At 44.5% G+C, this 25,859-nt stretch overlaps 7 protein-coding genes across 7 annotated transcripts; 4 read left to right on the top strand and 3 right to left on the bottom strand.

The window, feature by feature from the left end:
- Window positions 1-172: 172 nt before the first annotated feature.
- Window positions 173-3,849, top strand: I203_100939 (uncharacterized protein; the record flags this gene model as incomplete). Its single annotated transcript, XM_065516770.1, has 10 exons — window positions 173-351; window positions 452-611; window positions 688-1,132; window positions 1,195-1,253; window positions 1,313-1,408; window positions 1,468-2,565; window positions 2,697-2,873; window positions 2,945-3,156; window positions 3,232-3,345; window positions 3,429-3,849. The coding sequence occupies 10 exons, from the start codon at window positions 173-175 to the stop codon at window positions 3,847-3,849; spliced, it is 2,961 nt and encodes a 986-aa protein (XP_065373588.1).
- Window positions 3,850-4,078: 229 nt separating this feature from the next.
- On the bottom strand, window positions 4,079-6,026 carry I203_100938 (uncharacterized protein; the record flags this gene model as incomplete). The annotated part of the gene is made up of 6 exons (XM_019145900.1): window positions 4,079-4,981; window positions 5,054-5,113; window positions 5,173-5,307; window positions 5,392-5,511; window positions 5,592-5,855; window positions 5,940-6,026. 6 exons carry the CDS (start codon window positions 6,024-6,026, stop codon window positions 4,079-4,081), a joined length of 1,569 nt encoding a protein of 522 aa, XP_019004459.1.
- A 1,022-nt stretch (window positions 6,027-7,048) lies between these two features.
- On the top strand, window positions 7,049-14,214 carry I203_100937 (uncharacterized protein; the record flags this gene model as incomplete). Its single annotated transcript, XM_019145899.1, has 12 exons — window positions 7,049-7,386; window positions 7,456-8,078; window positions 8,136-8,575; window positions 8,628-9,904; window positions 9,954-11,435; window positions 11,494-11,709; window positions 11,770-12,494; window positions 12,562-12,676; window positions 12,734-13,096; window positions 13,175-13,415; window positions 13,561-14,064; window positions 14,128-14,214. 12 exons carry the CDS (start codon window positions 7,049-7,051, stop codon window positions 14,212-14,214), a joined length of 6,411 nt encoding a protein of 2,136 aa, XP_019004458.1.
- A 1,406-nt stretch (window positions 14,215-15,620) lies between these two features.
- Window positions 15,621-18,296, top strand: I203_100936 (uncharacterized protein; the record flags this gene model as incomplete). Its single annotated transcript, XM_065516769.1, has 14 exons — window positions 15,621-15,885; window positions 15,943-16,031; window positions 16,096-16,135; window positions 16,219-16,247; window positions 16,314-16,384; window positions 16,442-16,525; window positions 16,589-16,700; window positions 16,760-16,783; window positions 16,847-16,914; window positions 16,979-17,115; window positions 17,171-17,390; window positions 17,452-17,497; window positions 17,549-17,954; window positions 18,037-18,296. The coding sequence occupies 14 exons, from the start codon at window positions 15,621-15,623 to the stop codon at window positions 18,294-18,296; spliced, it is 1,851 nt and encodes a 616-aa protein (XP_065373587.1).
- A 286-nt stretch (window positions 18,297-18,582) lies between these two features.
- Window positions 18,583-21,654, bottom strand: I203_100935 (uncharacterized protein; the record flags this gene model as incomplete). Its single annotated transcript, XM_065516768.1, has 6 exons — window positions 18,583-19,706; window positions 19,769-19,821; window positions 19,892-20,722; window positions 20,779-21,388; window positions 21,449-21,501; window positions 21,554-21,654. The coding sequence occupies 6 exons, from the start codon at window positions 21,652-21,654 to the stop codon at window positions 18,583-18,585; spliced, it is 2,772 nt and encodes a 923-aa protein (XP_065373586.1).
- A 508-nt stretch (window positions 21,655-22,162) lies between these two features.
- I203_100934 (uncharacterized protein) lies at window positions 22,163-24,624 on the top strand (the record flags this gene model as incomplete). The annotated part of the gene is made up of 2 exons (XM_019145895.1): window positions 22,163-23,105; window positions 23,204-24,624. The coding sequence occupies 2 exons, from the start codon at window positions 22,163-22,165 to the stop codon at window positions 24,622-24,624; spliced, it is 2,364 nt and encodes a 787-aa protein (XP_019004454.1).
- A 226-nt stretch (window positions 24,625-24,850) lies between these two features.
- On the bottom strand, window positions 24,851-25,586 carry I203_100933 (uncharacterized protein; the record flags this gene model as incomplete). Its single annotated transcript, XM_019145894.1, has 3 exons — window positions 24,851-25,153; window positions 25,256-25,363; window positions 25,443-25,586. 3 exons carry the CDS (start codon window positions 25,584-25,586, stop codon window positions 24,851-24,853), a joined length of 555 nt encoding a protein of 184 aa, XP_019004453.1.
- Window positions 25,587-25,859: the final 273 nt, after the last annotated feature.

Raw genomic sequence — 25,859 nt, 5'->3', positions numbered from 1 at the left:
ATCGTTGACACTTTCATCACTCGGTTGAGTATATGCCGAACGAAAATCAAACGCGTACTTGGTTCATCGGTCATGTTCACGCTTACATCTTTCTCGTCCTCGACTTAGTCTCGCATCGCTAACTTTCCGTTTCCTGCCAGCACAGTGTCGCAGCATGCGTTGAGAGCGAAGCATGTCGACTTCAACCATACCGCGTCTAGCTCAACAGCTCGTCAGTGCACTAGTCCCGGAGTTGGGGGACGATCGAGCCAGTACATCCAGTTTGACCAATCGAGTAGTCAGAGATATCAGAGCGGATGTTCAAGGAGGTGCGAGGAAGGAGTGGGAGGACATCAAACATGCTATACAGGGGTATGTGATTCCCATTTAAAGCTGGCAAACTCCTTTGGAGTGAACATATGTTCACTTTTGTCGAGTTGTGATTGCTAATTACACGAGGTAAATCTCGCAGATTATCGCGAACAGCTAAAGTACGTATACAAGAAGATCTCGCAGAAGCCTTGAAAGAAAACCTCAAAGCGCTAGAGAGATGTCGCGAAAAGGGGAAGGGGAGCTGGGAAGGGGATGAACAGATGAAGATGAGTAATTTACCTCAATATGTGCATCTGTTGGTGAGTACTATCGGCCTTCCATCTTTGTTCTTTCTTCTGAAGATCGTTTCTGACTCTAAATGATGGAATGACTTAGCTAAACCTTTCCGATAAACCTACTTTGCCAACCCATGAATTCGCCTATTCCTATTTACATCGATCTACCCCATCAGGACCAACAGCAGATCAGATATTGTATGAGGAAATAATGGATTCTGAACCATTTGATCCTGGTGAAATATGGGATGAAGAAGTCTTATCGGGATGGACAGATTCTGAAGATGAATATGACCGGGATTTCCTTTCTGAAGGTTCAAACTCTGAGGGTAGTCCTGAAGAAGATTATGTGAAGACGCCTAGCTCAGCGACTATTCGAGCGCAACGAAAGAGGGATGATGAGAATAGGAGAAAACGGCTAGAAGAAGGTAGAAGGGAGGAGGCTTTGGAGGTGGTTAGAGGGTTGAAAGATGGGTATTGGAACAGACCTGGAATGGGTCATGTGATTAAGGAAGGGTCATACGGATGGAGGGATCTTGTCACTCGTACGTTTCGCTATTCATTTTAAACACTGGGCATAGTATCACTGATCCTGATGTCTTTATAGAGTCAAGCACTGCCTCACTAGCTGCAAAAGCGGTTCAGAACAGACCAGTGACCGATAAAGTAAGTCACGCCTCAACCTGATCGAGCTATTCCGATGAGCTCTAATCCATCGACGATAGGTTATAAGTTCGACTCAGCTGCAGCGAGAGATACTATTCGCTCTTTCCGGACGATCTGGAGTTGTATTTCACTTCTCGGACAAAGGTGTTTGCTACGTAGGTCATCGTCTACCTTACTCTTCCCATCGCTTTCCACTAACTTTGCAATATGGCAGGTTATACCAAATCATCCACAAGTCAATCATCTGTCTTCAGGCAGTATGGGCGACATTCTCATTACGTTCCAAAAGTATGCAAATCAAGCTGCTTCGATCAGGAGATTCATCCTGGAGACCCTTCAGCCAAATCAAATCGCCTCAACCAATCGCTCGAGTCAAGCTATCAACAAGCCAAAAGGACCCAATAAGACCCAACAAGCTTTCGCAGGAGTTTGTCAGATTATCTTATCAGATTTTGATTTATGGTTATCCGAATTGGAATGCTCTTTCATACAGGGCATTCATAAAGCTTCGACATCATCCCAAGGAGACAGGTCTTCATCAGCTTCGACACCCTCTTCGCTCCTGCTAGCACTCGACAGACGTTATTCGGTGGTCCTAGACTTACTGGCATCGTTCATACCTCATTCCAACAACTCAACGATCCTCCTAAACCTTATTCTCACAACTATCAATACGTTCGATCATTCTGCGTTCAACGAGCAGTTTGATATTCTATATGATATCTTCATAGAAACTGCTAACCCTGTATGGGAAATGCTAAGAATATGGATCCAACACGGTATGCCTATCCCCTCATCCTTCACCGATACCGAAGAGGCGTATACGACCTCGATCGATGAAGGGACTGAACGAGCATTGGAAGATGAGTTCTTTATCAAGAGAGATAGAGATGTCAGTTGGGCCGATGAGGATTTCTACGAATGTGGGTATGTAGTCGATGAATATGGATGGCCTGAATGGCTAGGAGAGGAATTAGGTGAGATTATCTTAGAGGCTGGAAAAGCGAGAGGATTGTTGAAGAGTTTATTGGGTGGGATGGGTATGGTGGAAGATTGGCAGGATCTACGAGAGTTGTTGCGATTAGACTTCCCTTCCCCTAATGAGAAACGTTCCAAAAGGCCCGAAGGAGTGAATGTAGTCGAGAAGATATCAGGTTATTTGATGCCGATGTGTCAATTGATTCAGTTCCACCTGAGAAGGGTACTTGATGAAGAATGTGGGGTGGACGATCATCTTGATGCAATTGAGGGAGTGATGTATCATAGAGGGTATGATGTTTTGGACGGTTGGAGTAAAGTGTTGTTCGATAAGGTGAGTCCATCAATTCTCAAATACACACATCATTGAGGATACGAATGGAATATTCCTCTAAGTTGAAGTTTTCCTGGTTGGCTCTAGAAACTCACACTTGCAAATTGCATGAGCTAACCTTTTATTTCCAGGTGTCTTCCAACGCAAAATGGACAGATTTCCAGACACTTACCAGCACGTTCCGAGATGTCGTCGAGGAGAAGCAGGCTGGATGGATGAACCCCGCTGCTATACGTATACGGACCATTCGATCGTCAGGTGCGCTCGTAGGACCAAGAGCTTTAGAAATACTTCGAGTCAATTATGAGGTATGCTGATTCGTTCGTTCTGCTCACATGCATATTGGACGTGATGGCTGATTCTTTTCTCGGTGAAATAGGTTCCATTCCCTCTATCACAACTATTCTCATCGACATCAATCGAATTACGAGCAGAGGTCTTTACTTTCCTTCTGCAATTGCGTATGGCGCGATACCTCTTGATTCAAACCAAGGAACATGATCGAGAGCTCGTTGCTAAGAGGTCATACGATGGGGAAAGGGAGGTTAGGGCAATGTGGATGATGAGGCAAAAGCTATTATGGTTTATCGAGCAAGTCATCTCCAACGATCATTGTGTTGCAGAGACCGAAAGTGGCTAGCTAATTTATTGATCTGCTTAATATAGTACTATCTACATCTGGCTTACTGACCGAATCATAGAAGTGCAAAACATAGACTTCAGAAGAAAGTTGAGTGAGATGACCAGTCTGAAATCGATGATCTCAGTAGAGTTGCAACAGTGAGTGTACGAACTCAAATATCGTCTTGATCGTTGAGTAAAAGTTAACCTAACATCGAACTTGGTGGTACTTGGTACTGCAGTACTCGAAAAATGCGAAATCATGCTTTCCTTCATCCATCAACTTCCGAGATATACGAGGATATCCAAGATATATTCGATTTAACTCATCTCCTATGGGAATGTTATACATCATACATGGTACAGACACCTTCTAAGCCTGATCCCCTAGAAGAATTTGTGACACGTAGGAAACCGCGGAACAGACGGAAGAAAAAGATTCATGCCATTTCGTCAGATGAAGATGATGAGGGTGAAGTAGCGAGAGAAGCATCGATATCTTTCGTTGAGCTGAGTCTTGGCGACAGGATGAATAAGATGGATCAAGATCTGGATGGTCTTGTTAGTCAGGTCAGGGACGGAATTGATATGCTTGCGATGGGATCGGAAGGAGAGGAGGATGGTTGGAGTATGTTGGCGTTTGCTTTGGAAGAATGGAAATGACTTGAGATCTTATGACAATTGTAATTTTACCTGATATTCTTGTTGTACCTTCAAACCGCACACATGCAAAATATGTATTTATATCAGTGTATGATACGTAACCGTCTTCGTATGGGCGCAAAAAGGGTAACATCTCATATGGTATAAAGGTATCAAATGGTATCTACAATCACAGTACAATCAAATCTGAAAAGTCAAGTAATCCTATTCAACTAAGATGAGATCTTTCTTATAAGATATGATTTAAACCATTTGTACCTTTGAGTATGTTGTTATCACCTTTTCCAGCGCTCAATAAATCACCTACTTGAGGGACGATATCTAGACCTTCAGGGAAAGAACCATCCTTGTTCAATCCTAAACCATCAACTCCACTTGATCCACCAAGGTTCTTCTTATTTAATAGACCATGATGCCCAGCGTAGGAAGGGATAAATTCACCATAGATCCTTCTACCGTCTTGAGTATAGGTGTATGGAGCATATCCATCACTTTCGAGCCCATCGATATTTACTGCTGCATCTACTTCAGCAAGTATATCTGAGGTTTCACCGAATGGGATAACTTGTCCATTTGTTGTTCGGTAGAATCCCGGCCCGACGGTGGGTTGGTGGTGAGGTTCATCTAACACTGATCCAAGGGATGAAAGGACGTTGAGATTGTTTGAACCATTACCCAAAATATCCCTTTTCAATCCCAATCCTAATGGACCTTTCTGGTTACCATTGAGATAATGGGGATAGTTGGTACCGTAATAAGGTTCATCATCAATATTGACCTGAGCATCAATTTCAGCTAAAGTATTGTCGATAACTGGTACGTGTTCAGGTTGGACATATCCATTGGGATAATAAGTATTGATGTATCTCGTTCGATCGTCCGCCCCAGCTCCCAGAAGGTCAAGACCTCTTTTCTTTGTGATTGAGTGATCTAATAGTTGAGTGATTGTTCGGGTGGCACCATCAAGCTCGTTGCCATCTGGTGCATTGTGAAGTAAACCATTTCGCCTGTTAAGGTGGTCGACGTCGATGATAGCATCGGCATCGACGATGTCGTTTGTGGGAAGGACGGCGTGACGGGTGGGAAGGCCTGGTGCGCAGTCGTAACAATCTTCGTACCCTGTGAGAGTCTCCTGTGATAAAGGAAGCAAGATTAGATATAGTTTGATTGCATGTGTGGGATGCCATGAGCATTCTAGACTCACTAGTACATCTGAGACCAGACCGTTGGAAGTGGCGTATCGCTTGGCGATGTTGAGATCGGCCTGATCCAAATGGTTGTTAGCTTTAGACCTCTCAAGTATGGAAGTGCCAACATGCTTACCAGAACGCAGAGATCGTTCTGCCAGAAACCTTGTTTACCATTTACCCAACATGGATCATTAGCATTGGCGAATGGTACAGCGGTTGGTAATCTGGCCGATCCATCAGTCACATCGGCGATGACGTTGAGATCGATCTGGGAATCGATTGCAAATGTTATCAGCTAAAATCATGTCACATACAGTACGACATGTCCAATATTGTGGATGAAAAAACTCACAAGATCACATAACCCATTTTGAGTGAAATAACCTCTTCTGGCCTCGAGCCAGCACTCTTGTCCTCTTTGATATCCAAATGGTGTGAAATCTTTCTTTTGCAAATCGATATCAAGGTTTGCCTTTGGACCAGTATACATGAAATCAATATTGACCCAAAACAAGGGATTTTGACATTGGGAGAGACCCCTTCGATACTTACAAGAACACAAATTGCATCTTGCCAGAAACCAGGTTGACCATTCAACGTACAAGGTTGACCTTGTTGCACGTAACCTGTTCGATAAGGCGTAGTAGGAACGTATCGGCCGTTCTGTGATTGGTTGATATCGAGTGCAGCAAGTACACAGATATTGTTATCGCTTAGGATACCTTGAAGACCATCTTGCCAGCACGGAGTCCGGTGAGAGAAGATGGTATCGGTCTCGAGGTGATTATAGAATCGAGAAGCGAGTTGTTCAGATTGCTGTTGCCCACCCAGACCAACCATATCAAAAGAAAATCAGCTCTCTCCCACGGTTTTTGTTTCAAGGTGAGGGAGGGGATATACCTTTACAGCTGGCATGGGTAAAGGTGCAGCTTGAACCAAGGTACAGAGGATGGGGAAGAGGATGGAAGTAGATGTAAGAGTGAACATCGTGTTTTTATTCGTTATTTGTTTTTTAATTTGGTTTGAAAAAAAGGTAAAATCTAGGTTGAAAAATGAAAGTGAAAAAAGAACGATAGTGCTCTGTCGAAGAGAAAGTAAAAGTAGAAGTAAAAGTTGAAAGGTCAGAGCACCCGGCTAGAATGTGAGAAATAGAGTATAAAGAAAGATGAGCGAAAAGTGAATGTAAAGTGTAAAATGTAAAATGTAAAAATTAGAAGAGCGAAGAATGAAGTGAAAGTAAACTGAAACTGAAGTGAAGTGAAGAATGAAAAAAATGGGAATACGGTTATTGTCGAGAGGTGTTTATATACTTTCACATCTCGTATAGCTCTTCAGGAAGAGATGACATGTCAATATAGATATGGCCTATTTGGGCTGATTGAGATTTCGACTGGATTAGTCAATTGTTTAAATTTCATTCAGATTTCTTATTTGGATTGCATGGGAGGCTTATACAGGTTAAAACTGCTTATCGACTCATATTGAATAATACCAGATGATACCACTAACATAGAACGACCAGCAGAGCGTATTTAAGAACGATTTATGTATAGGTGAAATCGATTGGATTGGCCTGAAACGATTCAGATGTCAACAAGCAAATCTGGGTGTTTTGGTCATATCGAGGTATGGATCGATGAGCAGTTCTTTCTCTAAGTCAGTCTAAAATCTTGCTGGCCTGCATGTCAGTAACGTCAGCTCCACATATGCTGACCTTGCATGACTCGACACGTATATAGCTGACGTTGCAAGAAGCTTCAATAAAGAGAGATAGCTAGCTGGGGATGATGTTCGCGTCGGTCGAGTCACCTCACCTTGTCGTCGCTTCCGACGGAAATGTCAATGATATCCTACCTACCCAAATTTAAGATTGGTCCTCAGATCCACTGTTTGCTCGATGTTGTGACTATGTTTAGCCTTGTTACTCCTTTATTCACCAGATCATTCGAAAGTTGAGTACAATATACACTCCTGAATCACTTCGAATGATTCTTCCACAGATATAAACAATGTCGGACGACCCAATCCTCGCTAAAGAGGTAGGGGCCGTTTTGAAATCGCGTGCAGCGAGTCAAGAGAAACCATCAGATAGCGACCTGTTACCAGTCTATCGATACCTCGTTCCCACTTCGACATCAACCTCCAGTGAACAAAAGGAGAAACACTGGTATTGCGACAAGGCGAAATCTGCTCTACATAGAGAATCGGCTACATACCTCATCTTCTTGTTTGCTTTTCAACGGCAAGGAACTTCGAAAGCATGGGTTGACAGGTTGGAAGATATCCTGTTGAGCTGTGAAGGATGTGCGAGAGCTTTTGGGGGAGCAAGACGGACACTGGGATCGAAGTGAGTTCATTTACCTCCCTTGTGACGTTATGGCAGGAAAGCGAGTCTAAGCTTATACTTGACACGCAGATACCTATCCAAATGGCCGCCTCATGTCAGAATCAACTTTTTCGCAGCTGTTGATCGATGGCAATCGGCTGTAATTCTCAATCATGTTGGAGATGCTACTAAAACAGCTTATGGATCCTCCTCTTCGTCCATCCCAACCCTGTATACTCTCGATCGTCCAATTATCCAGCTTCTATTCGGCGAACCATCCCTGCTCAATGATCATAATGATACTGGAATATCCTCCTTGATTAACGAAGCTGTTTATTCCACTTCGACTTCATCCTCAATAACGTCCATGGGTTTATCACCTCTATTAGTTAAATTGCTCTCTTCACCTAACGAAGGCCGAAAGAAATGGGCGTTGACACAACTCCCACCAGCCTCTCGCCGACCTGTATCTTTTAGCGATTGGTATTCGCTGGGCATCGGGTATGAGATACAAGAACTGTATAACGGAAAAGTAGAAATAGATGAAGGGGACAGATGGAAGATGGTAGAAGCACTTTTGAGAGACAGGGTACTGGACGGTCAGACGATAGAAAAGGGTCTACTGGGTGGTCAATTAGAGGAAGATCCAAAGGGTAGAAAAGGACGAGGATTGATGTCCGCTCTCAGCACATTACTCGGAAGTGATGTACCTTGTGAGTTCACCATTGGCATTTGTATACCATGGATGTAACACTGATAGTTGGTGATAGATCTTCCTGAATTACTATCTTGCTTTTCTACCCTGCTTGAAATCAGTCCCAATAGACATATCTGGTCCTTCGATGCATCTCCCGAAATCCCTCACACCCTCTTCTCGGAGATTCGCTCAAATTCTGCTTTCCAAGCTCTTCTCGAACGGCACTATCCAGATGTTCCTGATCTCGTAGATCTGACTGTAACCGACCCAATTGCAAGATTAGATAAAGGAAAAGGAAAGAGGAAGGAGAGCAATAGTCCCATGGATTGGACAAGCGATTTCTTAGTCTCTTTAGTTGATGCCGAGAAGACTTCCGCGACAACGAAAGATGAAAAGAGGTCAGGCGGATTCTCAGAAGCTTTGGCGATCACCATGAACTTCGCATTTCAGGAGATGCAACATACTCGTCTATCAGGGGGTCTAAGAGCAGCGGCTGCATCGGCTGGGTGTGAGGTGAGTTAGGACGTCATTCAATGATGGAATAGCGAGCTCATCATCTCCACAGGCCTTGACGAAGGTACACCAAGCTTTATCTACCGATGACGTCGCCCTTGCGGTCGTCCTCAATTCAACGCTTGAACTCCATTCGACTTTCATCACAACAGTAGCCCTTCGACACAAAAACCACCCTCTTCCCGTATGGTCGCATGCGCATAGTTCCGCCTGTGACCTCATCGCCGCGTGTTTCATGTCAGATGGGGAGTCTGCCATACAGAGCGTTTTAGCTATGGCGACTGCTTCGCACGCTGAGAAGAAGCGATTGCAGAAGAAAAAGCGTAGTAAAGGGGACGTTCCACCTGCGACCCGCATCGAGCGTTTGCCGCATGCTTCTATCAAGAAAGAACTATGGAGCATGGCGTATGAAGCATTGTCTCCGACCGACGCTTTTGGAGCTGCTATCATACTCAAGTCCATCGCCCCTTTTGCTCATCTAGAAGTCATAGATAGACAGAATTCATGGAAGTATGAGGGTCTTGAGGAGGTGCTGAAAAAGGAAGAATGGGTGGACACCATACGATCCGTCAATTCAACAATCGGAGGAAGTCGGGAATCTTTCCCCAGAGCAATCGAATCTTTGGCTATGCAAGCAAATCCCGATATCGTCAAATCGCTCTGGACACAAGAGGGTGTACCGAAAGCCGTCACTATACTACTATTGTCACCCGATGATGAGGTACATACACCCATCATCACGCTGATCCAGCAATCTTTTGAAGATGTCGATGACCGAGCGGATTGTTTTCGAGCTTTACTTCAACAGTATCCAGATATGGCTATGGATGGATTGACAGATTTCTTACGCACTTTCATCCAAACGGCCAGTATTACGCCCGAATCTTGCTCGCTGGCCAAATGGCTGGCTCGGTGTTTCCACGATGTATTAGAGGCTTTGTGCACTGGTTCTGGATCATCCGAAGCTCTTTTGCAAACTACCGATTTTTTAAGCAGTTTTGCCGAAGGCAAAAGTATGGCCAAACGCATAGAAGAATTATGGCACCTTATGACCACCTCTCTAGCCCTCATCTTTAAGCGGACCTTGGACTGGGCACCTCTTTTCGAGAATGAAGTCATGATCGATTGGATGCGAGATGCCCTAATTTTCGGGAGACAGATTACAGATCACATCAGAGCTTTTGAGGGAGCTGTGCTAGGACAATCCGGAAGCTGGAAGCTAGAAGAAGGGACATCATCACCAGTCAAGGTCACCTCGGTTGGGAAGAAGATGACGAGACAGCTTGAGATGATCTTGACGGACCTGATACTCTGGTTGAGACTTACTGAGTGAGTGAGATACATCAGTCAGTGAGATTGTACTGATGGTTTTCGACAGCGTCGAAACCCTTTTCCAAACGCATCAGCTCGTCAAGACAATCCTCGGTCGGATCGCTCGATCTTCCACTGACCTTTCTAGGAATCCATCACTCGAAAAAACTTTACAAGAAATAGATAAATTCTGTCGAAAGGCATCAAGGAGTTATACGAGTCGGTTGACTGACGATCGATTATCCGAGCTATCTGAACTGTTAGCACCGTTTAATCTGGCCGATACAGATGAGATCCAGTTCGTCAAGCAGGTATCTGTCGGAACGGCAACTCCGGAACCCGAAGCTTCGAAACCGAAAGCCAAACCTGTCATGCGCAATGCTTTCGAGGAAATGATGAAGGCTTCCGGTAAAACACCTCCAGCCAACGAGAAGCCTAAATCAGTCGCGCCAGCACCAAAGAGCAGCGACGTTGATGACTTCGATGACGACTTCCTCAGTAATCTCTCGGCAACAGACTTGGACATCATCGAGAAGCGAGCGAAGATTTCTGCCAAAGATGGGAAACTGACGATCTCACGAGGCTCTGCACCACCCAAGCTATCTACATCTGCTCGACCCCAGATACCCTCCAACAAACTTCATGTCAACCTAACGCACAAACCTGTGCCTGTACCCAAGACTGCCACCTCTTTCACATCAAAGCTCATGCGAGAAATGAAGATGCAACACAACCAATCCATCTCGGAAAGGAAGAGAACAGAGATCGGTGGAGTTGTACCAAGACTACCTGCTGCTTCAGCTTTGGGTACTGGTCTTGGTGCATATACCGGATCAAGACCCAAAGTGGTAGAACCAGTTGATAGTGGATCCAGTGCATCCGAATCGTCCGAAGACGAGAAAGGAGCTATGACCAATCTGGTAGCTAAGCAGAAACCCTTACCACAGATCAAAACAATCGAGAAGAGATCCATCAAGATCATTGGTTCCGACACGAACGAAATACTACGTCGTAATGAAGAAAGACGAGCTCGTGCTCATGCGACTAAAATGAGATTGAAACCTGATCTCAATCCTCTCTATCGATATGTACTATCATGGAATCCGGATCATTCAGGTTCGATTGCACCTCACGGACCCAAATATGCCAATGAATTATCAAACATGAGAAATGTTCCTACAACATTTGGTAGTGCGAAACAGTATGAGCAAGTCATGCTTCCGTTGTACCTACAGGAACTGTGGTCTCAATGCAACAAGGAAGGATCGAACACTGGATTGCCGGTTCCCGTAGAAGTTTCATCGAGGCAGTACGAAGATGACTTTATAGAAATTGACTTGACTGTCGTAGGACCAGGTGGGGATTTCTACGTTAACGAGACGGATGTAGTTACTCTTCGACGACCTGGAAATCCAAATGCCATCTTCGCTAAAGTTCAAGCTTATAAAAGGAAACCTAAAGAGATCGCGATCAAGATCAAGATATTGGCCAGTATGGATCAGAAAGAATTGTCGGGAAGATCGAAATGGCAAATGAGGAAACATCTATCGTAAGTGGATTCACACCTCTTGTTCACGCTATATACTGATGTATGTTCTATGAAACAGGCTCAGTACTGCCGTTCGAGAATTCGCGGCTCTGAAAGGGTTGCCTTTCTACGATTCATCTCTGTTGCAAGATGCTTTAGCTGGCCGGACCGCACCAATGCCCAAGTTAGCTCTTGACGATATCGAAGACGCAATGAAATTTTATGATGTCAATGAGCCACAAGCCAGAGCTATATTGGGCGCATCACATGTCAAAGGTTTTGCTCTTATCCAAGGGTGAGTCATTGGTCTGATGTGATGACTGAATATTCTATTTACGTCATATTATTTGTATAGTCCTCCTGGTACAGGTAAGACCAAAACCATCAGTGGTTTAGTCGGCAAATGGATGTCTGAGCGAAGAACTCCGATGTCAATCGATGGTCGGCCTCCACCCAAGCCTAAGCTTCTAGTCTGTGCTCCTTCCAACGCAGCCATCGACGAAGTGTGTAAACGTCTAATCCTGGGTGTACCAGGCTCCGAAGGTATCCGATTGAATCCCACTATAGTCCGAATTGGTATCGATTCATCAGTGAACATAGCCGTCAAGGATGTCTCGCTTGATAGTTTGGTTGAAGCTAGAGTGAACGCTGAGACAGTTGGAAAAGATGGCGGGAGCGAATATTCCAGGATTCAAGGTGAACTAGATTCGGTCAAACAGCAGATCAAAGATAAGCAAGAACAGCTCCGTTTAGTCCAAAATCATGATGAGAAACGTAAGATCGTCGAAACTGAATATCAAGCTTTGGTCACTAGACGTACTCAGCTTGGTCAAGCATCCTCAAGAGCTAAAGACGCTGCTCGTGATGCAACTAGACATTTGGATGGTGCTAGACGAGCAGCTAAGGAACAGATCCTGAATGAAGCGGACATCATCTGCGCTACTTTGTCTGGAGCAGGGCAAGATACTCTTTCCGCGCATACATTCGAGACTGTCATCATCGATGAAGCTGCTCAGGCTATAGAGATGAGTTGTTTGATCCCCTTGAAATATGGTTGTAAGAGGTGTATCATGGTAGGAGGTGTGTCAAGCTTTTGTCCTATAGCCAAACGAAGTCAATCGCTGACAAAAAAGTCCTATCGTGACAGACCCTAACCAATTACCGCCCACGACCTTCAGTGTGGAAGCGGACAGATATCATTATAACGAATCACTCTTTGTCCGGATGACCAAACACAATACTTCCCAAGTTTCTCTCCTGAGGTAAGTACCAAGCGAATCCAAAAGTCTACACGGAATGAAATTGATGGTGTGGTGCAGTATTCAATATCGAATGCACCCTTATATATCCGAATTACCATCCAAAGTCTTCTATAATGGTCATCTGAAGGACGGACCTGATATGGCCAAGAAAACAGCTGCGATATGGCATCAACGTAATGTCTTTGGACCATACAGGTTTTTTAACGTGAATGGGCATGAAGTCAAAGCTGGCACTTCCACAAAGAACACCGAGGAAGCTCTAGCTGCTGTTGACCTTTATAGAAGGCTGAATTCGGATTTCGGGATGAAAATCGATTTGACGATGAGAATAGGTGTGATTTCGATGTATAAGGAACAATTGTGGGAACTGAAACGAAAGTTTACGGAAGCGTTTGGTTCTAAGATTCTGGAGACCATCGAGTGAGTCATCATACTTCTATACTTACGTTTCTCGAATCAAAAGCAGATCTAGGCGCAGACTGACATTCAATAATGCAGTTTCAACACAGTCGATGGTTTCCAAGGTCAAGAGAAGGATATCATCATTTTATCATGCGTTCGTTCCGGTCCGAATATACGGACAATTGGTTTTTTAAAGGATGCGAGACGTATGAATGTCGCTTTGACCCGTGCCAAGAGCTCTTTGTTCGTTTTTGGGAATGGACCAACCCTGGAGAGGAGTGATGAGAGATGGAAGACCATTGTCGAAGATGCGAGGGAGAGAGGTTTCTACATCAATGTAAGTCGACTCACCTCTACAACTTCTGACATCAGGTTCCCCCATGCACTGTTTTCCATTCCGGTATACTATGCTCGATTCCCCATCATCTTTTCACTTGATCCAGATTCCGTTAAAACTATCTCTGACTGATTGCCTTATATAGTATACTTCTTCTACTTTCGGTCCAGAAGCTCTTGAGCCCCCACCAGCCAAGAAAAAGAAGAAGGATCGTCTATCAGATGGAAAGTCACGATCTGCCTCAACTGTACCGCCTTCACCTGACAGCTTGCTGCCACCCAAGGCACTGACCGTCGAGATGACCTCCATCAAGAGGGAAGCAAGCAAGGATGGCATCAAAGAAGAAAAGAAGAGGAAAGTTCCAGATTCTTCGGAGTTTGAATCAGGCAATGTGCCTTCATCAAAGCAACCAATCCCGATCGCTCCACGATCGGTCCCTGTACCTGTTCCAGTGGCGAAGCCTGGTATTATTAATGGTCATGCCGCATCATCAGACTCGAAGGCCATCCCCACTGGTCCCCGTCCTCGACATAACGTTACCAACGGTATGCCCACTCCCCCTTCGCGACCTCCCCAACCTACAGGTCCGCCTCCGCTCCCGCCGCCTCAACGGCCTCCAGAGGACGTTCTATTCATCAAAAAGAAGAAAGTAAGTATTCAGTCGGTCTAACCTTCTGCAAGCTTTGCTTACGTTCTCGTTCCTGCTCCGTAGAAACCCAATCGACCTGGCAATACCGGTCCTAGTACGGGCACAAACGTCCCGGCAGCGATGAATGAACGATACGGTGGCCGGCCGTAAGGGGTGACATCGCAAACAGCCATCCTTTCATCAGATATCATCACATTAACAGCATAGTTACTTACACAAAACATATTAAAACGCATAACACATATGTCATATCATCACTTAGCATTTTCGCCACTTCACATGTCAATGTACTGCAACAGATATGCTGTCTTATTTCTCAGATGGAATGTCACCTGAACTTCCCTGGAACCCTAAATCGGAACGCTTGTCCAAAAAGCGATCCTTACGTGTATCAAGTCGGGTGCTGTTACCAGGAGACCGCTAATGCGTGTTCTCGCGCGGTCACATCCACTCCATGACGGCTTGCTCACGAATAAGCACTCTCTCGCTTCGAATTATTCCGGATCTATGGTCCTGGGCTTTTGGGCTTTAGAGTGGCTAGAGAACCGTACGAGACATACGGATACTAGCCCTAATGGCAAGAAATGAATTCGCGTCGCACTACAGTCAGACATGTGGTAAACAACAAGCGAGTCCATTTAGCATCAACCTTATCATGAAACTGAATCAGAACGTACTTCCAAGATATGACCAAGGAACCAATTTATGAAACATCGTGACCAGGATTCACAAAGTTCCATTTGTGTCGGACGCACGGGTGATATCTACCGCTTCTTACCCTATCACAGACGTTGTGCTTGAACCTAAACAGCTGAATCGATACCGCTCGACCCTACTCTTCGCTGCTGACGATGTCACCCGATACTAATTTGAGATGCTGATGTGTATATCTGGAGTCGTTCGTCTATTGTGGGACGTCAGTAGATACGGATTGGGGCAAACAAACAAGCGGGTGCCTAGCCAGTTAATGAATGAGTTCCTGTGAGACTTGACATAGTGGGGCTTGAGAAGAAACGCTAAGCATGTGCAACCTCATGTCTTTCTAACCTTATCTGGCGGCTCACCGAATCTGACAGAAAGAAACGCATTCCTACCGGATGCGAATTGGTGTTTGTAACTTTGTATACATGATAGCTTCGAGAGACCGCTCAAACCCTCGAGAACATTGAATTCTCTCAATTATCAAAAGAGTTTTTATACATTCGATAGCTGCGCATTGACATTTCTGACGGTTCAAGATATCGTACCCAGAACACGAGCCAAGATGGAAGAATCCAAAGTTTATTTCGGTCATGTCTGAAAGTTTGACAGAATGAGGCGCATCGCCGTACGGTGAACCAAGTAAAGATTTATGAGTCAACTTGGCGAAAATAGCAAAAGAAATGGATGTTGTAGATTGAAGACTATCTTAGATATCTTGTCTATAACAGGCGTCAATCTCAGAAGATGATTCCCCTCTCTTTTTCAATACAACAGAAACTTCTTCGGTTCTCGAAGTTCAGTACAATCAGTATACATCTCAAGCATCGACAACGCCTTGCCACTCAACAAACACGATGAAGTTTACTTTAGGTCTTCTCTCATTTTTGGCTTACATCGGTCACACTTCGGCAGCTCCTGATCCAGGACTCGCCGCATGGCACTTGGACAACCTCTATCCGCTTGCCACTGAGCGATTCGACCCGGTAGTCAGCCCGAACGGTGTAGCTTCTCACTTACATCGTATCGTCGGTGGAAGTGCCTTCGGTGCCAATTACAACTACAATGATTATAATGGTGCTTCGTGCTCTACTGCAGCTGTTCAGGCCGATAAAAGTAACTGTGAGTCTTCTCTCTCCCACATCTTTCAGTATTTAGCTGACGAAGAGGACTTAATAGATTGGATGCCTCAACTTTTCTGGAGAGAAAACAGTACATACGTACCTTTGAAAGCTGGTACAAGATTTTACTACTTCCTTCACAGAAATGTAAGCTTAGCTCTATTGCCACTACAAATGACTGGATTCGATGCTGAGTGAATGGTTCTCATAGAAACCCGATGAACCCGTTAGAGCATTCCCACCAGGCTTGCGTATGCTTACGGGAAACCTCAATGCCAAATCGTATGCAGAGACTGGTCTGCCTACTGGCGCTATCAATTTTATCTGTCTGAAGCCCACTTTTCAACTCCTAATGGGGATACTGTAAGTACCGATTCAACCTCTGTACAAGATACTGTACGTGCTCAAAATCCACATGCTTTCATATAGGCCGGTCCCGATTTCAACTTTGACATCGATTGTCCTCAAGGCCTGGTCACTACTGTCAGATTCCCAACATGGTGAGCCTATCCCTACAGGAGCTGAATGATACGCTGACTCTGTGATCATCATTCTAGCTGGGATGGTGTCAACTTGTACAAAGCAGATGGCTCTCACATGAAATACACGGATAATCTTCAGTTCGGTGTCTGCCCCGTATCGTGAGTGCAATCATGCCATGAATCTGCGTCATATCAAGGTCAAGCTGACGTATTGTCCATAAGTCATCCCGCCCGAATTCCAGGTATCATGCTTGAGTATACATGGCAGACCTACGCTTACCGACCTGGAGTTCCATTGAGAAACAAACTGATTTGGGCTAACGGTGATACCACTGTAAGCATATACATTTCCGCAAATCAAGTTTCCTGACTGACCCCAAAAAACTTTCACAGGGTTTTGGTCTCCATGCAGATTTCGTGAGTATACTATTCTTCGCCACAGCACACAGGTGGCTGACTTTTGTTCTGACTGCGCCTTAGGTGAATGGTTGGGATACCGATGTTCTCGAGAAGGCCTTGAATGATCCTGATTGTCTCAGCGGTGATATGTAAGTGACAATCAGTCCTTTATCTGCGGGTCTTATACTGACGGGTCTTATAACAACGCAACAGGACAATGACTGCTTGTCCTACATTGGCTATGTACATGAACTTGGGAACCGCTCAAAGCTGTCAACCGTCTCGAGGAGTCTTAGAGTCATATGAGGATTTTAAGCCCATCGGTGCTCTTCCAGGATGTAACCTTCCATGTGAGTTACCCACACTAACATATCGCCACATGCGTGAGCTGATATCGCATGATAGGGTCATCCGGTTCCAAACCTGCTTGTAACCCTTCTGTACCCAACCCTTCCATTCCTAATGGCCTAAAAGGGACCGATGGTTTTTTGACATATTCTGGTCCATCCTACCTTACGAATACATCTAGTCCGCCTAACACCTGGACTAGACAAGGTTGTATTGGTGGTTCTACTTCACTTGTCAATTCGTTCCAATATTCCGATGCCGCTATAACTCAAGCAAAGTGAGTACAAACCTCGAAATTAGCACCAGTAGCCTCCTCCTGACTATATCACTCATAACAGATGTCAATCCACTTGTGCTGAGTGGGGTAGCCAATACGCTGGTCTCGTGAGTTCTCGACATCGTCGTACAGGTGGTTTAAGCTGATGGACTTGCTAGCTCTCCGGACAATACTGTGTCTGTGGAACAGATCTTGACCCCGCAGCATACCACTATGCCGATTCCAACTGTAACTCCCCATGCGGTGGTGATTCCACCAAGACCTGCGGTGGTAATGGTAAGCTCGAACTGTTCCGAAACCCTTCAGCTACCACTGTAAACCATCCGGGTGTAAGCGATCCTCAATATATCGGTTGTAGAAGAGAAGGTGGTACAGGTCACGCTCTAACCGCCGCTTATATCAACTACGATTCCATGACTGTCGAATGGTGCAAAAACTATTGTATTGCTCAGAAGCAGACTTTGGCGGCTATCGAATTTGGTAGAACTTGCATGTGTGGTAATTCTTGGCAAAACGGTGGTGGTGTACCTTACCCTCAAAATCAATGTAATACCCCATGTAAAGGTAGGCTCAATCTTACTTTCCTCAACATCCTTCCTGATAGGATGATCGCAGGTGATGCTATCTCTGATGCAACGTGATACAGGTAACACACAACAATTCTGTGGTGGACCGCAAATCACTATATCGACCTTCAACCTTACCTTACCCGGCGGCAGCAGTCCACCAGTCTCCTCAAGCGCTGCAGCTTCTTCCGCATCCACCAAAATCACTTCTTCCTCGGCGAGCTCAGGCCCAAGTGGAGCTGTCACTGTAACTAAGACAGTAACTGTCACTGGAACTTGTTCGGCTCCCGCAGGAAGAAGAAGAAACCACAGAGATTTGAAAATCTTCGGTGATGCATGATCGCCAACTCTTCCTGGGACTTTTGTTTTGTCGTTTTTCATTCAACTTCTTGTCTCACATGGTCTGTGATCCACAGTACCGTGAACCTTTCAATGTTGAAACACTATAAATATTCTTGCTTGTAAGTCACTCCTCGTATACATATATTCATTTTAATAAAGTTTCTGTAAATACATATCTTCACATCTGTTATTTTCGATTTTGGTAAATTGTAGTAGAATACATAATATACTGTACATGCACACTCCTTTAGCCATTACAGTATACAAGCGACTCGATCATCTTACTAGCTTTCCGGTCGAGCTAGAGATTCTTTTTCATCAATAGTCAGCCCACTACTGCCCCCACCGGTCTTTTCTACCAAATCTAACAATTCCTTCTTCAGAGCTTTTCGTTTAGCTTCAGCCCTGATTACCTTATCTTTCACGTCATTGGAAGGATCTTCCAATTTCTTATACTTCACAATGCACATTTCGATCTCTTTGATTTTCCCGTTTAGTTCTTGCTGTTTGTCGTCAGTGGATTTAGGCATGAACGAAGTAGGCTCGTTCCCTTTTAATTTTCTAACCTGACTCCATAACTCCTTACGCCTGTCATCTACTATGGCAAGTTTGGCTGTCTGTTCATACGTTGGATTTTCAATATTACGATATTTCATAACATACTCGTCTAATTGTCTTGCTTTCTTCTCCAAGTTGTCCACCTCCCGACTCTCTTTCGATTGGGGTTTTGCATTGGCATGTTCTTGTTCGCTTCGGGGAGTGGATGGCATCATAGAAGCAGGCTCATTACCTTTCAACGTCCTGACCTGCTTCCAAAGTGCTTTTCTCCTCTCTTCCGCTTTGATAAGTTTAGATTTCTGTTCTTCACTTGGGTTCTCGATCGATCGAAACTTTATCACATAATCGTCCATTTCTTTCGCTTTTTCCTCTAAGTTTTCAATGACAAAAATAACTTTCTCTCTCTTTTCCCCTTTCCCATGATCTACTTCCTCACCGTCCTTCTTCTTTGGTGACGTATTACTTTCATCTTCTGAATGTGGTTCTCTTGTCGCAGCTGCATCTTCATCAACGAGTTGTTTACGCTTAATCATAGCTCTCTGTAATTTCTCTTTATGCTCAGGTGATATTTCAGGTAATGATTTGAGTTTCTTGATCAATTTCTCAAGCTCGGCAATTTTCGCTGCGTTATTCGAGGGCTTCTCAGGTTTCTCAGGAGATACTCTGCCTTGATCGGGTAATGGCGCACTGCTCGTAGCTGAATTCGAATTTGTTGTTCTGCTCGAGCTGGGTGAGGATGACGAAGAAGTGGTCAAGTCCGACCCTCGAAGAGATAGGATTAGATCGTTATGAGAATTGATATACTGCCATGCGAAGAAAGTGAGAAGGAGGAAACCGAGTTGAGGGTTCACTGTATTGTAGTCCATGTTGTCAGTAATGATCACGAGCAGTAGAGTGGGGATGTTCACTTGCAGTAATATAGTAGAATACTTAAAATACCCTGACTTAGATATGTAGCTTTTTGGCTGGAAATTTCAGAATCAGATCTCATGTCAGTACTCGAGCTATAGTGGATGGAATGAAGAAGAAAGTCACATTTTTGGATCAACAGGTACTCTTACGACCGCATCAGGCTGTGAAGAAGAGCCAGAAGCTGCTTTGGCTCTGGCTTTCAATTCGGCTTCCTTTTGAGCAGCGGCTTTAGCTTTAGCTTCAGCCTCGGCCTTCGATTTGGCTCGTTCTTTCTCTTTATCCTTTTCGTTGGTACTGGCATTGCCTTGATTCTTCTCATCACTCGTACTTTTCGTACTTTTGCTCTTATTTTCTTTATCTGTATCTTTGTTCTCATCTTCACCCTTAACCTTCTCCTGACCCACCTTCTTCTCTTTCTTATCCTCATCTTCATTCTTATTTTCGGGCTCCTTGGGTACTCTCGGTAACGCCATGATGTGATCGGCACTGCGCTGTATATTATCCCACCAAAGCGTATTCCTGGGATCTTGAGGTTTGGGATGAAAACCATGTGGGAAAGGAATAAGAGAAGGCCGATAGCCTCTCATGGTCATAAAGAAATTATGATGAATATTCTTACTTTGTTTAGGTTTCTTTTTTGATTTTTTCAGTACTGATTTGAGGGGGCGATAATCGCCTGACATCAACGGATCATCTTCTGTATCGATACCACTACCACTGGTGGATCGTGATGAAGATGAAGTGTTTCTGGTAACGTTATCGGTATCGGATTGAGACGAGTCTTTAGCTTTGTCTTTACTCTCATGGTCACCAAGAGTTCTTGGGCTCGTACTATCAGCAGGTTCCTTGAGCGTTTTGTCTGTCTTATCTGAAGACGCTGGTGTGCTTCCGGAAGCAGGATTTGACTCTCCAGGCCTTTCACCTTCCATCCGGCTTTTACCTTTATCTTTCGCACTATTGGATCGGATATCAGCCTAGTCCAACAACTAGTTGCAGAAATTATGACTCACACAGGCTCAATAATTGTTCTATCCTTGTCCGACTGCAAGTCTTTAGCCTTTCGAGCCTTTTCAGACTCAGTCAACCCCGATCCTTCTTTAGGCCGTTCATCATCATTCTTGACCATTTTGGAATCTGGTGTGGCACCTTCAGATCCTTTCGTCTTATCCGCTGAAGCAGATCTGGAGGGGTCTGCACTGGGAGCTTTGGCCTCTCTTGCCTTTTCCAATTCGGCCTTTCTACTGGTATTGCTCGAAGAGCTTTCGGGATTATCAAATCTCACTTGTGAATTTGAAGTAGAGTTGACTTTACGGCGATCTTGCCATGGTGGCCAGAAGAGACCCCAAGATTCCTTCAATCTCTTTCTCAGATCATCACCCATCATCATAGTACCTAGGTTGAATACAAGCAGAACAAGGGCGATGTTGACTGGACTAATCTGAAGCCATCCTGGAAGGTGGTCATAAATCCTATCGAGGAGAATATTTCCTGTTGATATTGTTGACAGATTCCGGTCGGGAATTGGCCCCGGACTGAGAGCTAGTGGAGGTAAGTCTGTATTATTCATGATGATCGGTGGGAGTACTGGAGGTGTCCAAAATGGCGGAGGAGCTTGCATCGCTGTAGCCAGTTGTCAATTGAAGATCCTATTAGCATTCTGTAAGAAGTAACCGAACTCACCTAGTCCAAGGATGACCACCGCGGCTACCAACTGTTCCAAGGGCCCAAACAATCTCGGACAGGATTCAGCTTTCAGCTGAGTTGTGGGGACTGAACGAGACTCACTGTTCATTGCTTCGTTGAAGCCATCTTGCGATCCATTGCGCTAATTGTTCTTGGTAATATGCCACTAAAAGTAGTGGTTGAAGGAAGAATGGTAGAGGCATTTTCTGTACAAGAGGGTGATTTTACGATGTTGCCTATCTATCACAGAAAATGATATGGTAGGTGCTGCAACTTAGCATACCATATTGCCATGAATGCATATAAAGCTGGTGGACTTCAGGACTTGCTGTGACAGAAATATAGAAAGGATGTCCGGCACAAAGGATATTCGTATGAGTGCAGTATTTGTTAACGGATGCCACACTCTGTGTTACATGCGGTGATCACCGCCACCTTCACTTTACCTCGTGCTTTTGTTTTGGTGTGAGCGAGCGTCTTCTTCAGCTGTGTTCGATCATCCTATTCACTAAAGACCTTGCTCGAGATACCTGCTGGCCAGTCGCTAATGAGGGCCATAAAGTCTCCTGTGATACCCTTACGAAGATATCTCGCTAAAGCAAAGTGAGAAACCATCAATTTTTAACTTTCTTCCAAGCTGATCAAGCTTCTCAATTGACTAGCTTGCCAATCATCCAACGATACCCATCACATACCGATGAACTCAGCACCATGTCGTACTCACACCCCAATGCACGCTATCCATATCGGAACGAGTCGCCGTACGGGCAAAGCAGAAACGGGCCTGTAGACTATTCTGGTGGTGAATCATCATCCTTCCGCTACGGGTATGGCAGGGACGATTATAGAAATGACTATGGAGGTATCTACAGTGGAGACGATAGGTACAGAAGTGAGAGGAATCTTCCATATGGTGATCGATATACGAATCATGGATATGGAGATGGGTTCGGCTACGAAAGAAGAAATGATTACAATTATAACGCGAGCAGGCCATATGAAAATCCCTACCCTCCTCAGGATCAATATAGACCCACGAACAACGACAGAGCATCAACCTACATCCCACCTTATCAAAGAGGATTCTCCAGCCCTATACAGCCTTCCTTCCCTCCATATGACCGCCCTCCTTCACCTCAATCAATCCGTCACTACAGTACCCACGCTCACTCTCAATCCCGAACACCCTTTTCGCGAGATAGGACAGTAACACCACCACCAGTCAACTTACCTCCCAGGGAATACTTAGATTTGCTACGTCCAAATCCTGCCGAACCATTGAAGAGTGAAAGAATCATACCGAAATTATTGGTATTAGATTTGAATGGTGCATTAGTATTTCGTAATCGTTCTTCCTCTGCTGATGGGCGGAATTCCCATCCGAGACCGTACCTACAATCTTTCCTCGAATACTTATTCCTACCTGACCTGAACTCCAAGCGGGGAGGGAGAGGATGGGAAGTTTTCGTTTGGTCCTCGGCTCAACCGCACAACGTTAGGGGTATGGTCGAATCCGCTTTTGGTCCGAGGTTCATCGAGGGGATATGGGAGGAAGAAGCTGCAAATACCAAGTCGGCAAGGGAACAGGAAGGTGAAGGTAGATTGTTAGATGTTTGGGCGAGAGATAAGATGGGTTTGACAGATAACGATTATTGTATGTTCATTCCTATTTTCACTCGTCAACATGACATGCATCTGATAGAATTGGTATTGCTTCTCTGTTTCTTGTTATTGTTGGTTATCAACACACAGCAAGGAAAGTTCAAACCACCAAAGACCTACGTAAAGTCTTAGATCACCTACGCCACCTCTCTTCCGACACCAACCAACCTTTATGGGACTTCGACGAGAAGAGGATAGTACTGTTAGATGATTCCCCTTTGAAAGCGATCTATCAGCCATTCAACCAACTTGTCATCCCTGAATTCGGCAAAGATGAATATCAAAACTCCAAACTCGCTGCTTTTTCCCCGGGCCTCCAAGAAGGATCGCTCGATCAAACGTTGTTAGCTGTCATTGGTATATTGGATGAACTAAGATATGTCAACAACGTTCCATTCTGGATAAAGTCAGGTGGATTACTTGATCCGAATGGGCTTCCCCTCAGTGTCAGTGTTGATAGCAAAGAGGATAAGAAGATACAGCTGGAACATCTGCCAACACATGATTCGTTTACGCATTGGTTCTCGAACAAGGAGATATTCGATGGATGGGTCGAGCAAGGAAAAATTGCCTTGAAGGAAAAAGGAATAGATATCAAACATGGTATTTCCCCAGATCACAATTTCATCTCGCAATCACAAAAAACAAAGGAAACAAGAACCCATCCACCGGTCAAACTGAGAAATAAGCATAATAGAGGATATCATACGAATAATGGAATAGATGATGATGAATTTTCCCCTCCTCCCCCTTCGCCGAGTCAGATGAACCCGTTAGATGTGGCTAGATATATTGACAGTTTGATTTGCTCGACATCCAATTTGACTGTAGAACAGAAGGATTCGTTGGTAGTGGCTAGGGAAATCATATCTGAACTACACTCGCAACACCCTCAAGCTCACGCCGCTGGACAAGATACATCAAATGGCAATAACATCGTCAATCGAGAAGGGATCAGTGGTAACGAAAAGTCACCTTATCGTTCAAGCGCTCCAGTGTTATCGCCTCCCCTTAACCCCGGAACTCAAAATATAGCTCGAGATTTCGTCGACGGTGCAAACTTGCTTTCAGAGGGATTTCGAACTTCGAAGGGAAGTGAATCACGAAGGCAACGTCAGAATGAATATAGGAGCGAATTCAGTAAAGCAAAAATACTAAATCCCAAATTGACAAACAAAGAATTCAGGAAAAAATTTAAAGCGATCAAAAAGGATAGCTCTGCTTTACAAGGAGATTTAGCGGAAGTTGGTGAGAGTGGCAGTGAGAATGATAAGGAAGAAATCGAGGCAGATCAAGCAAGGAACGAGGATGAAGATGAAGATGTACGAGTGATCTCAAAGATGGAGTTCATCAACAATTATCAGAAAAATCTATCATCATCTTCTCAACATCAAAACCCAGATCAGATCGAGATAAACGATGCTTTGAGTGAATTATCTTATGGTGCAGGCTCAAGGTCGAGAGATGGGTCAAAAAAGAAATTACGCTCGGATAGTTGGTCTGGTGAATGATCTGATGCGAGCTAATCTATTTATGCTGTATATAGAGTGAATATTACTCGTCAGTCTCGCAGATCTGCAATGCACATAGTATATCATCATAATTCAACTACATGCAAACTAGTAACCCATGCATTATCTATGAGAAATCCATTCTGAGTGGTATTCAAGTGCCAACATTTATGAGTAGTGTATCTTCTCTATCCTTCTTTTTCCTTCTTACGAATTATTTTCTTTATCATATCTGCAACTTCTTCAAAGCTTCCTGAACCATCTTCCCAGCGAGCTTTTTATCCACTCCGGCTTTCTTATCGCCCAACTCTTCCCATAACTTATTTAATATCTGTCCTGCAACTCCCCTAGAAGCTTTCAACTCGTCTGTAAGTCCGGTGATAATCTTATCAATAGATTGCTGGAGGATTTCGTTAGATGGTGCTTCGGGTAAGAACGATTTGAGGAGGTTGATTTCGTTTAAAAGGGACGAGTAGTTCTCGGGATGAGGGGAAGGGGAGGTTGGTGAGTATGATTCAGATGCTTGGGTCTGTGAAACAATCGTGCATCAGTAAGGTACATATGTTGTGCACGATGAGAGATGAAGTGTTGTATAGTTGATAGATATCTAAGTAGAGAGGAATGCACTCACTCTCTGTGAGATACCTTTCTTCAACACTCCCATGACCCCCTCGTCATTTATCGGTTCGTTAGGGTTCGCTCCAGATTTAGTCGCATTGGTGACATCTGCAAGGATCGACTGTGTATATTCAAATCAGTATACAAGCATCGGTGATTCATACCCTAGTATATATGCATGATACGGAGCCATGACCCACCTTCAAGCATGCTGCTGCTGGTTTATCCTTGGCTTTCATCGATGCCTTCAAAGCATTTCGCAAGGTAGCTTCCAAGCCGGGCTGAGCTGAGAGAAGTGGACGAGAGGTGTGAAGAGCGCGTCGAGCCAGGACTTGGGCGAACATAGTGGGCGATACGATGCTTTGGCTCTGATCTGTGTTAGTCTGGTAGAATGGAGGAAGAGGAAGAGACAGAGACAGATGAATAGACGGTCGAAAATGATTGTTTTCCTCCCCCTGAACTTACTCTCGATTGTTTCCGTCGGAAGTCACAAACCAAGGTGACGTATAAAAAACACAGAAGATCGTCAACTGCTCCTGTAGATTGATCTACATACCTCGTTTCATCTCACCAACGCATCTTTATAGCTGAGACGAGCCAATCACGGGCGACCGCAT

The sequence above is a fragment of the Kwoniella mangroviensis genome, assembly GCF_000507465.2.
Source record: "Kwoniella mangroviensis CBS 8507 chromosome 1 map unlocalized Ctg01, whole genome shotgun sequence".
Lineage (NCBI taxonomy): Eukaryota > Fungi > Basidiomycota > Tremellomycetes > Tremellales > Cryptococcaceae > Kwoniella > Kwoniella mangrovensis.
This window is presented reverse-complemented; position numbering and strand designations above follow the sequence as displayed.